Source organism: Lutra lutra, chromosome 3 (genome assembly GCF_902655055.1).
Source record: "Lutra lutra chromosome 3, mLutLut1.2, whole genome shotgun sequence".
NCBI lineage: Eukaryota > Metazoa > Chordata > Mammalia > Carnivora > Mustelidae > Lutra > Lutra lutra.
The window spans coordinates 97,790,686-97,804,355 of record NC_062280.1 but is presented as its reverse complement, the minus strand read 5'-3'; the positions used below and the strand labels follow the sequence as shown (position 1 = coordinate 97,804,355).

At 43.6% G+C, this 13,670-nt stretch overlaps 1 protein-coding gene across 3 annotated transcripts in view; it reads left to right on the top strand.

Annotated features, from left to right (window-relative positions):
- Positions 1-13,670, top strand: part of MGAT5 (alpha-1,6-mannosylglycoprotein 6-beta-N-acetylglucosaminyltransferase) — a 351,528-nt gene that overhangs the window by 135,310 nt on the left and 202,548 nt on the right. For all 3 annotated transcript variants that reach the window (XM_047722524.1, XM_047722521.1, XM_047722522.1), the window contains one exon: positions 8,725-8,889. In XM_047722524.1, coding sequence (XP_047578480.1) covers positions 8,725-8,889 — 165 coding nt within the window. The remainder of the gene's footprint in view (positions 1-8,724; positions 8,890-13,670) is intronic.

The following is a 13,670-nucleotide window of genomic DNA, read 5'->3' as shown; positions in this document are numbered from 1 at the left end:
CCTGGGCCCCTCTAAAAGTGTGCGGGCTCCACAGAGTGACTTTGGCATTTTAGAAATAGGAGATGTGACTGTCACTGCCCCATTCAAAAGAGAAGGCTTCCCCCTGTGGGCTGGGAGCTAGGCCGGATTTGGTGAGCTCCCGCCATCTCTGAAGGAAGGCACTGCTGGAGGGTACTGTCTCTGGTACGGTGGTGAGCGGGAAGGAGGTGTGTGTGGTGGCTGCCTTTCCTGACGGTGAGGGAGGTGTGCGCCCCGGGGAGTCTGGTAAGGACCCTGAGTGACAGTGGGCTTGAACACTCAGAGCCCGAATCCATTTCTGTTCTATAAAAAGGACTAAAATGCTGGACTCCGATTCCATACATCTGGCTGGGTGTCAGGAAAATTGAGAAAACAGCCCAAGAGCTCTGTTCTGGGTATTTACAGATTCCAGGACGCACTTGAGATCATCAACAGGCCAAGATAGGATTTTTTTCCCTCACATTCTGCTGCCTAGAAAATGCCTGGAAATACTAGAGACACCCCCCGGTAGCACCTCAGGAATAACATTTGCTTCTGGAACACATTGGAGTCAAAGCTGAAGTCTACCCTTGCAGCCGAACCCAGGAGAGAACAATAGTGTAATACTGCGCCTCTGAGCTGCCCTTTCTCTTTGAGGTGGTGGCTCAATGCCCACTGTGACATGGTGTGGCTGCCCGTGACAGCTGCGGGGCGAGAGCATGGTCGCAACTTTAGGTGGCTTTAAGAATTCACATGCGAGAAGGCAGTGAGGGTCAGTCACTGAGCTGTTTTGGTGGGCAGGGGGTGCCTTCTTACCTGACATCAGGTACATGGGGCCAGTATCTTGGTGAGGGTAGAATTCACTGCACTGGATATATTTTCAAATAGCATTTAAGCCTCTGTGATTTTCAGAGTACCGTGAATATAGAAAGTGGAGAGCATGTAGGCCGTAAGGCAGTGAAAAACCCTGGACACTCTTGGTCCTTGACCTGGGTGGGCTTGGTTTAACGTGAAAGGAAAGAAGTTCATTTTCAACGGAAGCAGCTGTATGCGTCACCATTTCCAGACTATTTAACGCAAGATAGAAGATGCTGTCAGTGAAACACACAAGGGCGAGGATGATGCCACGCCCATTTCTGTACTCTAAGAAATAAAGAATAAAAAGTAAAATACTCCCTAACCCCAAATCCAGATAAATTTTGATTTCCTTCCAGTCCTTTTTTAAAATGCAGATCCATGTACATAACATCATTTTTAAAAAATTGGAATATTTCATATATAGCTTTTTAAAACTCTCTTTGTTGTATTTCCTCATGCCATTAGATATTTTTAATGGCCATACACTTTTTTTTTTTAACCATCCATTCAGTAAATATTCAGTGGGCTCCTGACGTTAACAGCCGGTGGTGATAAACAGAGATGACAAGACGCCTGCTCTGCCCTCCCTGAGTTCCAATCCAGTGATTTATTCTGTTTTATGAATGGATGGGCATATGTAATTTAATCTTTTTGTTGGGCATTTGGGTCGTGTCCAGTTCTTATCTATAATAAATAACATCACGGTATCCTTGTACATAATGAATGGACTGGATTTTGCTTATTACTCTAACTCTGTTGTCTTTCTGTGTAGAGGTCACTGTGAAATTAAAAATATATAACTGATGAAACTTGACATTCTGGCAGTCAGTGGAAGGGAGAGGTTGGGGCTAATTCTTTTTTCATTAGCACCTTCCTTTCTCATTAGTGTCCTGTCTTTGCTGGTTTCTCCCAAGCAGCGAGTGAAGCTGCCCCTTGTTGAAGCTCTGCCCTGGGGGGCAGCCAAGGTGGAGAGGGACTTGGATTAGGAGCAAGCCCAGATGCAAATAATATTTTCCAGTTCAGATGTAAGTCCTTGCTCATTGCACGGTTGGTTCTGTGCCAGCAGATCATGCTGGCTACACCTTAATCCCATCATGGCTGTGCCCAGAGTCCTTGACTTGTGGACTCCACAGATTCTGATGGAGGGCCTTGAGGACAGAGCCTGTGAAGGTTGGCCTGGAGGACAGCCAGCTAGATAACTGCTGCTTTGGAAGCATGTCCCCGGGGGACAGGGTGGGCTAGCAGAGGCCCCAAGCACTGCCTTTCTGGATCATTCCTCAAATACTGATTGCCTGAATAATCTGGGCAGTTGGGGTTTTCTGCCCTGTCTAGACCTATAAACTGATAGACTTTTCTACCAACAGGACCCCCTTTGTCTTAAAATCCCATCTCTTTGGGCTCCACCTTAGGAGTCACATTTAGCCAGCAGTGAAATCACCTTGACTGTCTTGCTCAAGAATGTGGCAGCTTTCTCCAGCTCCTACTCACCCCCTGGAGTCATGCTTTCTGGAAATGAAAACTTAAAGAAGCTGTCAGAGCACCTGTTCTGAGATTTTTGTCGATCTTGCCCTTGATCAAAGCATTTCTAGCATGATAGAAAGCAAAGCTAACTTCCCCCAGAAGGACATTTTAAATGTTTTCAATTGCTTTGATCTCATCTTTGTCATGTACAGTAAGTTTTAGGGATATAGAGTTCCGGTAGTAATGTTGGGATTAAATTTTTATGGCTAAGGCTTTGAAGCACAAACAAAATTTTAAAAGCCTGTTAGTAATTGAAAGTTGTAATCCTGCTGAGAACACATTTTACTGCTATAATAACTGTAAAACACAATGATAAATATAAAAATGTTACATGAGAATCTGAAGGAATATTTTTGCCCTAATTTCTTTATTAAGCTCTGTAGAACTTATCCTTAGGTGTACAATCTTACTGGATAAGTGGATTATCATTAAGACTAAAACACAAAAATGTTCTGGTATTTAAAATTGCAATAAAACAGATTTTGCAGGTTTAACTGTAAAATGCAAAGGTGAGAAAAAATTTCATCCCCTAGAAAGGTATGATTTCCTTAGCCTTATTGATGGGAAGACTCTTCTAGTCCATTTGTTTGTTGATTAATTCATTCATCTGTTCACTTGTGTAGTACACACATAACTGAGCACTGTAGTGTGCCAGACACAGAAATGGACTTTGCAACATCTTTGCCCTTGTGTATTTTGTTGACACTATCTTTTATCTTGTGTCTAACTGTCTTGAAATAGGGACTAAAAACAGCTTCTTGTTGAAAATAAACTTCTTTTCTTTCACACTGGAAGAGAAAACATGCCTATCCAGGTAAAGTGCCTAGGGAGCCCAGGGTTTTGGATTGCTTTATATTCCATTTTCATTTTGAGGCAGAAAGTATGGAAATGCGAACTCTGCATTATTTTTAGTATGGGAGTTGCTCAGCGAACAGTGGTGTCAGTGAGCCTTGAGGATGGTTGGGATATGATTTAACAAAAGCACGTGGCAGAAGCCCAGAGGTTAATCCCCAATAAGTGTGCTCAGAAGCAGCAGGTCAGAGACGCCTGCTGGCTGGCAGGTCCACCACACTCCTTCAGAGGCAATATGGAGCGGTAGGTAAGTGCCATTGGATCTGGAACCAGACTGTCTGAGCGGGAACCCTTGTTCTGCAGTCATCTGGGGCAAATGACTTCATCTGTCTGTGCTGCGGTTTATCATCTGTAAAATGGAGATGGTAACAATAATACACTCCTCATTGTCTTGGTAGGACTCTGTGAAGTAATTTCGAGAAGTGCTGGGGACAGCAGCTGACACAGAGCTCAGTCAGTGGTGTGTTGGGGGCGGGGCAGTAGTGGTGTTGGTGGCATGTACTATAGTTGTGATAGTGAATGTCAGCATCTTTCTCATGGTCATGACTTCCCCTCGTTGCACCATGTCACACCATGTCACACGGTCACAGAAGTCATACTCTAGTAGGTGAGGTCAACAGGAGAGAGTAGGTCACCCTTATCAGGGACTGTATTTTCGGAATCGAGGAAGACTAGCTTCTTGTTTTTTGACATATTTTTAGTATAGTTGACATAAAATGTTATATTAGTTTCAGGTGTGTGACTTAGTGACTGGACAAGTTTGTACGTTATGCTGTGTTTATCACTGGTGTCCCATTACATCACTATGACAGTGTCGTTGACTGTATTCCTTATTCTGCACCATTTATTCCCGTGACTTAACTCATTCCATAACCGGAAGCTGCTGTGTCCCACTCCCTTTCACCCATTTTGCTCATCCCCTACACCCTCCTCTATTGCAGGTGTTTGTTCTCTGTGTGTATAGATCTGATTCTGTTTTAGTTTTTTGGTTTTTTTTTTTTTTTAAATAAGGTATTTGTCTTTCCCAGTCTGACTCACTTCACTTAGCATGATACTCCCTAGGACTACCCACGTGGTCCCAAATGTCATGCACTCATCCTTTTTATGGCTGTGTAGGATTTCTTTGTGTACATCACATTTTTTTTATCCATTTTTCTATTAATGGGCACTTAGATTGCTTCCATAATTTGGCTATTGTAAATAATGCTACAATAAATACAGGGGTGCATGTGTCTTTTTGATTTAGTGTTTTCATATTCTTTGGGTCAATACCCAGTAGCAGTATACTGGATTATTACTGGTATTTCTATTTTTAACTTTTTGAGGAACTCCATACTGTTTTCTACAGTGGCTGCACCCATTTGTATTACCACCAACAGTGCAAGAAGGATATTTTTTCTCCACGTCCTCACCTACATGTATTGTTTCTTGTGGTGTTGATTTTAGTCATTCTGACAAGTGTGAGGTGATGATGTCTCATGGTACTTTTGATTTGCATTTCCCTGATGATGAGTGATGTTAAGGATCTTTTCATGTGTCTGTTGGCCCATCTGGATGTCTCCTTTGGAGAAATGTTGATTCATGTCTTCTCCCCATTTTTTAATTGGATGATTTGGTTGTTTGGGTATGTTATAGAAGCTCTTTATATGTTTTGGAGATCAGCCCCTTATTGGATATACCATTTGCCATTCTTCTCCCATTCAGTAGGTTGTCTTTTTGTTTTGTTGATGGTTTCCTTCACTCTGCAAAACCTTTTTATTTTGTTGTAGTACCAATAGTTTATTTTTGGCTTTTGTTTTCCTTTCTCAGGAGACATAGCTGGAAAAATGTTGTTATGCCCAATGTCAGAGAAATTAATACCTGTGCTCTCTTCTAGGGTTTTTATGATTTCAGGCCTCACATTTAGGTCTTTAATCCGTTTTGAGTTTGTATTTGTGTGTGGTGTAAGAAAGTGGTCCAGTTTGATCTTTTCCATGTAGCTGTCAAGTTTCCCCAACACCATTTGTTGAAGAGTCTGTCTTTTTCCCATTACATGTTCTTGCCTGCTTTGTCATAGATTAATTGACTATGCAACTGTGGGTTTATTTCTGGGCTCTGTATTCTGTTCCACTGATCTATGTGCCTGTGTGCCATTACCATACTATTTTGATTACTACAGCTTTATAATATATCCTGAAATCTGGAATTGTGATACCTCCAGCTTTGGTCTTCTTTTTCAAGATTGCTTTGGCTATTCAGGGTCTTTTGTGGTTCCATACAGATTTTCGGATTACTTGTTCCACTGCTATGAAAAATATTGTTGGTGTCTAATAGTGATTCCGTTAAATCTATAGACTGCTTTGGGTAGTCATTTTAACCATATTTTAACCATATTCTTCCAGTCCATGAGCATAGAATATAGTATCTTTCCATTTGTTTGTGTCATCTTAAGGGTGATGTGACAGTTTTGTATTCTCCCTAGGCTGTCTTCCACCAGTGACTATCACCGATAACTATGGTTTGGGGTGGGGCTGGGGGGTGGGGTCTCTGTCCCATAGTCCTCTTGCCTTTTAACAGAAAGACAAAAAATTGCAGAAGGTTACCAGCCCTCGAGAGACCACGTCAGCTCCTGAAGAGAGGAGGGCTGATTCCTTCATTGTACTTTGCATTATATTTGTAGCAGTGCCTCCAGTTCTTAGCAAATGGAGGTCACGCATAATGCAAGTTCAGTACAAAGGGGCAGTAAGGAAGAAAGGGTTGGGAGCGTATGCCTAACTTAGTGGTTCTCAAATTGGGGCTTCGTGCCCCTCTCCCCCCAGGGGCATTGGCAGGGGAGGGTTTTGGTTGTCACGTGGAAGGATTGCTATGGTCGTTCAGCTGCTAGAGGCCAGGGGTGCTGCCAAACACCCTTCGATGGATGAGAGAGACATCTCTCCACAGCAAAGGATGGTCTGGCCCAAAGTGTCAAGAGTATCAAAGCTGAGAAAGCCTGATTTAACCCATCCTAGGGGTCCCAGGCTTCTGTGTCTAGCTCATCTCAATTGCTGGTAATACTTAAATGCCATTTTCTCTGTGGACTGCTTGGCTGGTGATAGGGCCTTCAGGCAAAGAGGCTGGAGATGGAGGGGCTTGATCTCCTGCATCTGAGCAGGGCTTTGTCACATGCTGCAGCCACCTCCCAGTGGCACCGCTGCCCCTGCCCACATGGGCCGGCCTCTGGCAATCTTCAGAATTCCAGAGAAGCAGTTGATGCTTTCAGTTCATTGTAAGAGCACAGCTGGTGGCTGGCTCCCATTTCTGCCAGCTGAGGAAATGCCAGGGTTGACGGTGAGTCATGCTGACCATGGGACTGCAACTCCTGGAGGACAGTGAGCTCATGACCCTTCTGATAAACTGATGAGAGTCCTGCCTTGCTCAGGAAGACATTTCTTGAGGAAGGATGAGAGCGTTTCCCAGAGGAAGTTTTATTTTTTATTTGTATGTGTAGCAAGTGGTTATATAGTGCTTCTCATGTACCAAGTGGTGTTCAGAACATTTTGTAAAAATTAACTCGTAAAGTCTGCATAACAACCTAAAGAGGTTAAGTTTATCCTTAGCACTCAAGAATGAGGACGTAACTGAAAAACTTTGTCTCCAGAGTCTGGGCCCTTAACCACAGTGCTATGGAGGAAAGACCTTGAACTTCATGCTTGGGCTCTTTTTCTACCCTGGCTCTTGACTTCTGGCTAGTCCACTGAGGCATCAGGGAACTAGGCCAACCCGATTCAAGTCCCCACTCCAGTTTAATATCTCAGTAGCCGTGAGCACGTTACTTCATGCCTGTGAGCTTTGTGTTCTCCTCTGTAAAATGAAGTCATTTTACCTCACCTACCTCACAGAGGAGGCGAAGGTAACGTGGGGCTTCTTAGATTTGCGGGTGGGCTGTAAAAGGCATTCAGGAAACATTAGTTCCCTTCTGCCCTTCTCTGCTGTGATGGTGTTTTTAGCCCTGCTGCTCTAATGTCGTAGCCGTCTTCTTACCTGTAGGTGAAAGACGGGCTGAAGAGCGAGAAATAGCCCTGGTTGGGTATTTGTTAGAATGAATGAACGAACTGCTGCAGAGGTTGACCTCATAAGGAAGTCTGATGTGCCACTCGGGGAGAGTGGTGGGGAGGTTGTGCTTATGCACAACAAACACAAAGCACCAGACTTTGTGGGTTTGCTTTCTGCTTGCAATAGTTAGTCTGCTCCTGCCGTGGCTCCCATCTGTAAACCACCAACAATATAAACTTCCATGTCCACTACACATCTTTGTTTCTCTTCTGATGACTTTCGTCTCCACCTGGCAAAATAGGACAGCCTGAGTGTCTTGTGGCCGAGGTTCAAGGTTAGCTGGCTGTGTTCTGGGGCTGGTGAACTGATCCAGTGTGCGTTTCTCTCCTGGTCAGGTGAGATCACCTGCTCAAAGCAAGTTGGTACTGTTCCCAGTAGGAGGGAAAGTGGCAACTTTGCACTTGTTTCAGTTCAGGGCGTTGCGTAACCTGCTCCCTACATGGTGCCCAGAACCACTCCCAATTCACTCATGAAGCTGGATTCTAGTCCCATGGATGGCTAGCCAAGTGTCCTTCTACACGTGCAGGTCAATGTATCTTTCTTTGATTATGAGTTTCCAGAGGAGAGAGGCTTAATTAATCTCCTTGTATGTGTGAAATACCTTGTGTACAAACTTTGTAAATGCTTTTGTATCCATGAGGATAAAGTGTCTGTCTGGAGAGAAGTGTGGAGAGGTGACCCACAGTCAGATATGTGAGAACGGGAATCAGGTCTTAAATTTAAGCACCATGAGAGATTATCCCAGCATCTAGAACAGTGCCTGGCACGGTAGTTGTTGAGTAAATATTTCCCAAATGAAGGAATGAGTCTGATCTTAATTTAAGTATCTTTCTAAACCTCATTGTAGTTACCTCTGAGTTACCCAACATGCCCAGCATCTGGAACTCTAGTCTTTATTAACTATTACCAAAGTACCCAATAGAAGTAAAGACTTGGCAAAAAAAAAAAAAAAAAAAAAAAAAAAATTGGGATGTACTAGAGTATACAGCACTGAAACTAACGTTGAACTTGGTCCAGAAGCTACTGCAAGACCTCGTTTACTTGGGGGTTGTCATTGTATAGATCAGACCATCATGCTGTAAGAAGGAAGTTAATAGAGTGCTTTGATAGTATGCTAAGAAACATGGAGTTTTTCTATCTCCTTAGTGGCTGGAAATAATTTTATGTCCCCTCCTGCTAAACTCGTGTGACCGAAGAGACCAATGTATTTTGTACTCTCTGGGCCACTTGAAGATGGCCTCTGTCATCTTTAAGATAGGGTTTTTCAAGACATGTCTTCAAGCAGTATTTCTCAACTATGCCACTTTTTTTGGTTCTTCATGTCAGAGACAGAAGGAGGAGGAAGAGGAGAGGAGAGAGAAAATGCACCAGACAACATGTACAGAAGCCAAAGAGTTTTTAAACTCTCTGCATTTTCTTTTACAGATCTGAAGAAAACTCTCGCCGTGCTGTTGGATAATATCTTGCAGCGCATTGGCAAGTTAGAGTCAAAGGTGGACAATCTTGTAGTCAACGGCACGGGAACAAATGCGACCAACTCCACCACAGCTGTCCCCAGCTTGGTCGCACTTGAGAAAATTAATGTGGCAGGTAAGAGCGGCTGTTGTGCGCCCTGACGTGGAGTCCAACTGTGCTCTGACCTGGGAAAAGAATCAAGGAGCACAGTGGTTCTTATTGGGGTAAACCCCATCATCTTGGTACGACCCCTCTGAAGCTGATTTTAAATTTATTTTTGATTAACATGTTAAAAGACTTTAAAGGCTCAACGCGATGTGTAATATCTGGTGGTTTCTGTGACACATTTCATATAATAAGCTCCAGAATTCACTTTTAATGAGAAGATTCTTTGCATGGATAAATGGAATAGAGAGGTTATCTGGGAAGTTTGTGCCAGCTAGAGATCCTTTCTCCTCCCCGTTTTTATCAGACAGTTTCAAAAGTCTGTTCTGTGTAAGAGATTCTCTCCTTCCCATTGTTAAGGAAGAGCCACCATTGCAGAAAATGCGTTTCGTGTGTACATGGGGAGATAGAAATTCTGGAAATGGGACTGATAAAATAAACGGCCCCTGCCTGAGCTTGGGCTGCTTCTGTCGCTGCTCCCGGGGATGCACTTTGTCTAGCCTCCTCTTTAAAGTGGAATCTTGGATGAGAAAAGAAGCATAGATTAAAAACCAATCCCAGATCACACACAGCCTGGTCTGCCCACGGCTTATGTTGGATGCCCCCTTTGCACTGCCCTGGGGTTGGTCTGAGTCTCTGGTTGAGCTAGGATTTGCTTTCATTAGAATGAAAAAGCAGAGAGCCTGAGGATAAAGATGAGTTGCTTTAGGTGAAGGGTTGTAAATGAGTTGTCTGCGCTCCTGGTGTTGGTATCCAAATTCTACTTAATGGATAAAATAAGGAGCTGGGTTGCTTTCTGCTACTTTGAAAATCGAATTTAGCGTCCTTTTGGGTTTCTCTCTACCTCTCACTTGCGCTGTAGAAATGTACAGACTAAAGTGGGAGAGATTCTTTTCCTTTCCTACCTCCCAGTGTCAAAACATTTAATTGTTTCCCATTATGCAAACTTGTTGTATTACTTTTCTCTTCTGTTCTTTGCCCTTTAGCAAGTGTTAAATTACAAAATATATTTCTAATAATCCAAAGCGTCCAACCAAAGAAAGGTATTAAAAATAACTTTTAATTACAACACAGAGGCAGTGTCATCTGGGCCATAAATCCTATCTTCCCCGCAGTTTCCAACAGCTTCTGTAATTAGACAAGAAAACCTCCCACTGTGTTGAGCTGCTTATTAATAAATGGAACCCATGCCTCTCTAGTCTCCACTCCTCCACCCTGTCTGCAGTAGGCAATGCTGTTGGACATGTCCTGTCTGCTGACTTCATGGCAGTTCTGTATTATCCTATTTCCAGAGGTGGAGTGGGGTGCTCTGCCTTGACCTTTGCCACCTCCCACGGTCTCTGTCCTATACAGCCCCTGTAAACAGGTCTGTTGTCATTCTCTGCCCTGATGAGGGATCAGCCTTTGACTGTCCTCTTTGTGTGCCAGGCTCTCTGGGAGGCTAATCCTACCTAGGCTCCAAGTACCTGGGTCCAGAATTGTAGGTAGACCTCCAGGGATGAAATGGGAGGGAGTTGGTGACTACTTCCTTCTAATGGGTTCCCAGCCCCACATACTGAGTGAGTTAGTTGACTCAATTAACACATACCTCTTGAGCACATTCTCTAAGTTGTTAGCTCTGATGGGTCTCCTTGCCCCGTGCCACTAGTATTATGTTTTACTGATATTTAAAGAACCAAAGGATTTTGTGTGTTTTGTGGGGTTGGGGAGATGGGGGGAGGAGGGAACAGATTTAAAGTTGTGCCTCTGATAATTAACTTCATTCTCCTTCCTTTGTATTTTTTGTATGTGAACCACTCTGTCTTTGAGATTTTTATTGGCCAATCAGGAAAATAATCTATATGCCCCAAATCCCATCGACAGTGGCCGTGTAAATGGGGGTAGCTATGAGGCTTCTCACAAGAAGGTGCATTGTGAAGGTGGGTAGAATTGAGGCATAGGGCTCTTATGGAAGAGATACAGACTCCTAGGCATGGATTGTGACCCAGCAAGTAATTGGAAGGGAGGGGAGGAAACTAATATCCAGCAGCCATCCAGGAAACACTAGTTAATGTTTGTGACTCTTGGAGGCACACAATTTTACCCAGTCTTCTCAACATCTAGGAGAAGCTAGAGTTTATGGAGTTTGGGTGTTTGGAGCAGGGGCTACCTTTGGTATTGGAATCCCTTGAGCCTCAGCTTAAGACCGAGCACCATAAAGAGGAGAGATGGTGAATATTGGCTGTCTTCCTTGCTTTCCTTTGTAAATCATCACAAATGGGCAAGTTTTGAAAAATAGGCTGCCATTTTCTTAGAAGTTCCTGGAGAGCTGACAGTTTCCTGGGGTATTTAATAACTTGTCTAGTAAGGAAGTTCTCCATGTCTTAAGGGTCTGTTTTTGTGGCCAACCTGTGTAAAAACAAGCTTGTCCCTGTGTAAGCATGTGCATTCCTCCCTTAGCGAGGCCATGAGGAAATAGAGCCATCCTCCTTTATTTCCCTGGAGGGTGGGGGAGGGGAGCTTTATAGTTTGTCAGCTAAACAACTTATATCTAAACTCTTTGCCCTGTCTGCAGATGAGAGTGCCAAAAAGGAGGACAGGAACTTCAGTTTGTAGCCCTTGCTCAGGAAGAAGCCATTTCTTGCTTTTGTTGCCCTCTCTCTGAGCGATGGCCCTACGGTCCCCGTACCCCTACTGTCCTAGCAGAAATGGCTCGGAGCTGGGAGAGAGTTCATTGTTATAGGGTTCCAGTCCCGATTGAGTGAAATTTTTCTTTCTCTCTTTTTGCATTAAGACATGTGGTAGTTGCTCAGAAATGTTCTCCCTGGTGTGTCTTTACTGCTTACTCCAGTGTCTTACTGCTCACTGATGTTTCTGATTGCTTACTATTGCGTCTTATTGCTTGCTGATATATCTTCTGGTTGGCTCTAAACTGCTTCTAAATTGGGTACCATGGCAGTTGAAGAAGGGTTCCCTAAATTTATTTTCTTTTCAGGGATAGTTCCGTGTGTATGTGCGTATACATGCCCTTCCTCTGTTCAGCTGTGTTCTCTGTACCTTTTATCCAAAATGGCTTTTCTTTCCAAGTTTATCACTCTTGGGCTTTTGGATGATGCGAAAGGGATGTTCCCCTAGAGAAATCTAGCTGGAAACGAACTTCATTGGAATCAAGAATTAGCTTGAACTGCATTTTTGAGCTTGGTTTATCTTGTTGAAGATGTAGGCGAATCAAAGAAGCTAAAACCTAGATTTAAAAAAAAAAAATCCCCACCCTTCAACCAGTCGCCTAGTAAATCAGTTTCTCTTCCCTGAAAGAACTTGAATGTTTCTTTGCCAAAATTATCCCCTTTCAGAATGATGTTTTTGTTTTTGGAAAGACCGAGTCTGCTTTTCTCTACTTTTATGGTTTTAAATTATGATGCGGAGCGAATAGTGTTGGATCTGGAGTTCTTTGCCATGTGCTAACATAGGGGAAAGATTAAAAAAAAAAAAAGAAAAATAAAAAAGAAAACCAAACCAAACAAAAAACTGTGATCGTGAATGTGCTTGCCATCTGAGGCCCGAGGGTGTCCCCTTAATCTTTGTTTAGCCCATAGTCTTGTTCAAAGCCTACCTGTTGACAGTACTCCGTAACTGCCCACGCGGATTGGATGATGCTGGAGGGGACAGACAGCATGTGGTTTCACTGCTAAAAGGAGTTTCTCCTTCTGGAGAAACAACTTCTTCTCTTTTCCATTTCTGCTCCTAGGGATTTGCTTGGAAGTGGGGCTTGGCATTTCATTTCCCTTTCTCAAACCCTAGCAAACGCCACCTATGAAGTAGGATTTTTTTTTTTTTTTTTTTTTTTTTTTTTTTGGCCTTTCATATCTGAACTTCCCACAGATTCTTCCCTGCTGTGGCGCCCTCACGGCAGGTAATGGTTACAACACTAGATTGTAATATTTTGGGGAATGGGCACGTTGTGCCGCTCTCCCCATCAGGTGAGGGGGGCGGTGCATGTTTCCCTCTGCATTTCTTTCTTTATACTTTGAAGAACTAGCTCTCATCTTTCCACATCAGCTGAGGAACTGACCAGCAAGGAGTGTTTGCTAAAAGGCACAACTTAATGATAACATTGCTTTTGTGTTACGATCACTTACAACTACAAGGTCATTTAGGAAGCACAGTCACAGACCCGAAGGTGCAGGCACAACTCCGGTGGCTGGTTTCTAGTATTGAGTCTACATGGAATGGTAGCTAGGCCTGCGTTTCCCAAACATGAGCAGCCACGTGTGGTGTATTTCCAGTGTCTGCTGGTGAAGTGCAATGTATTTGATATGGGTTGCTGTTCCCAATAAAAAGAATCATAATTATTATTCTACCATTTAAAAATTGCAAATGAAAAATGTCCCCGCTGAGTTTCAGGACTTGCATTGGCAGTGCAATTTCCCCCCTTTTGTGTTGCTAATGGACCTTGAAATTAAGTTGCACCAGTGCTCTTTGCTCTTTGGGTCCCCCCCTCTTATCAGTTGTATGGAAGTAGCACCTGAAGTGCCCCAGCCCCCTGCCCAGCTCCACAGGTGGCCTTCTAGGGATCAGGTAATGGGCCAGCCTGTGGCGCCCGCAGGTGCTGCAGAGAAGCAGGGCAGACCAGAGATTGCACGGTGCTTTCTTATTCATGTGAGAAACGACCATGTTTCTCCCATCGACACATCGCTGTTTCATTCTTTGTCAGGGCAGCACGAAAGACTTGGCTACTTGTCAGAAACAATTCTTCTGGTATCTTCCTAGAA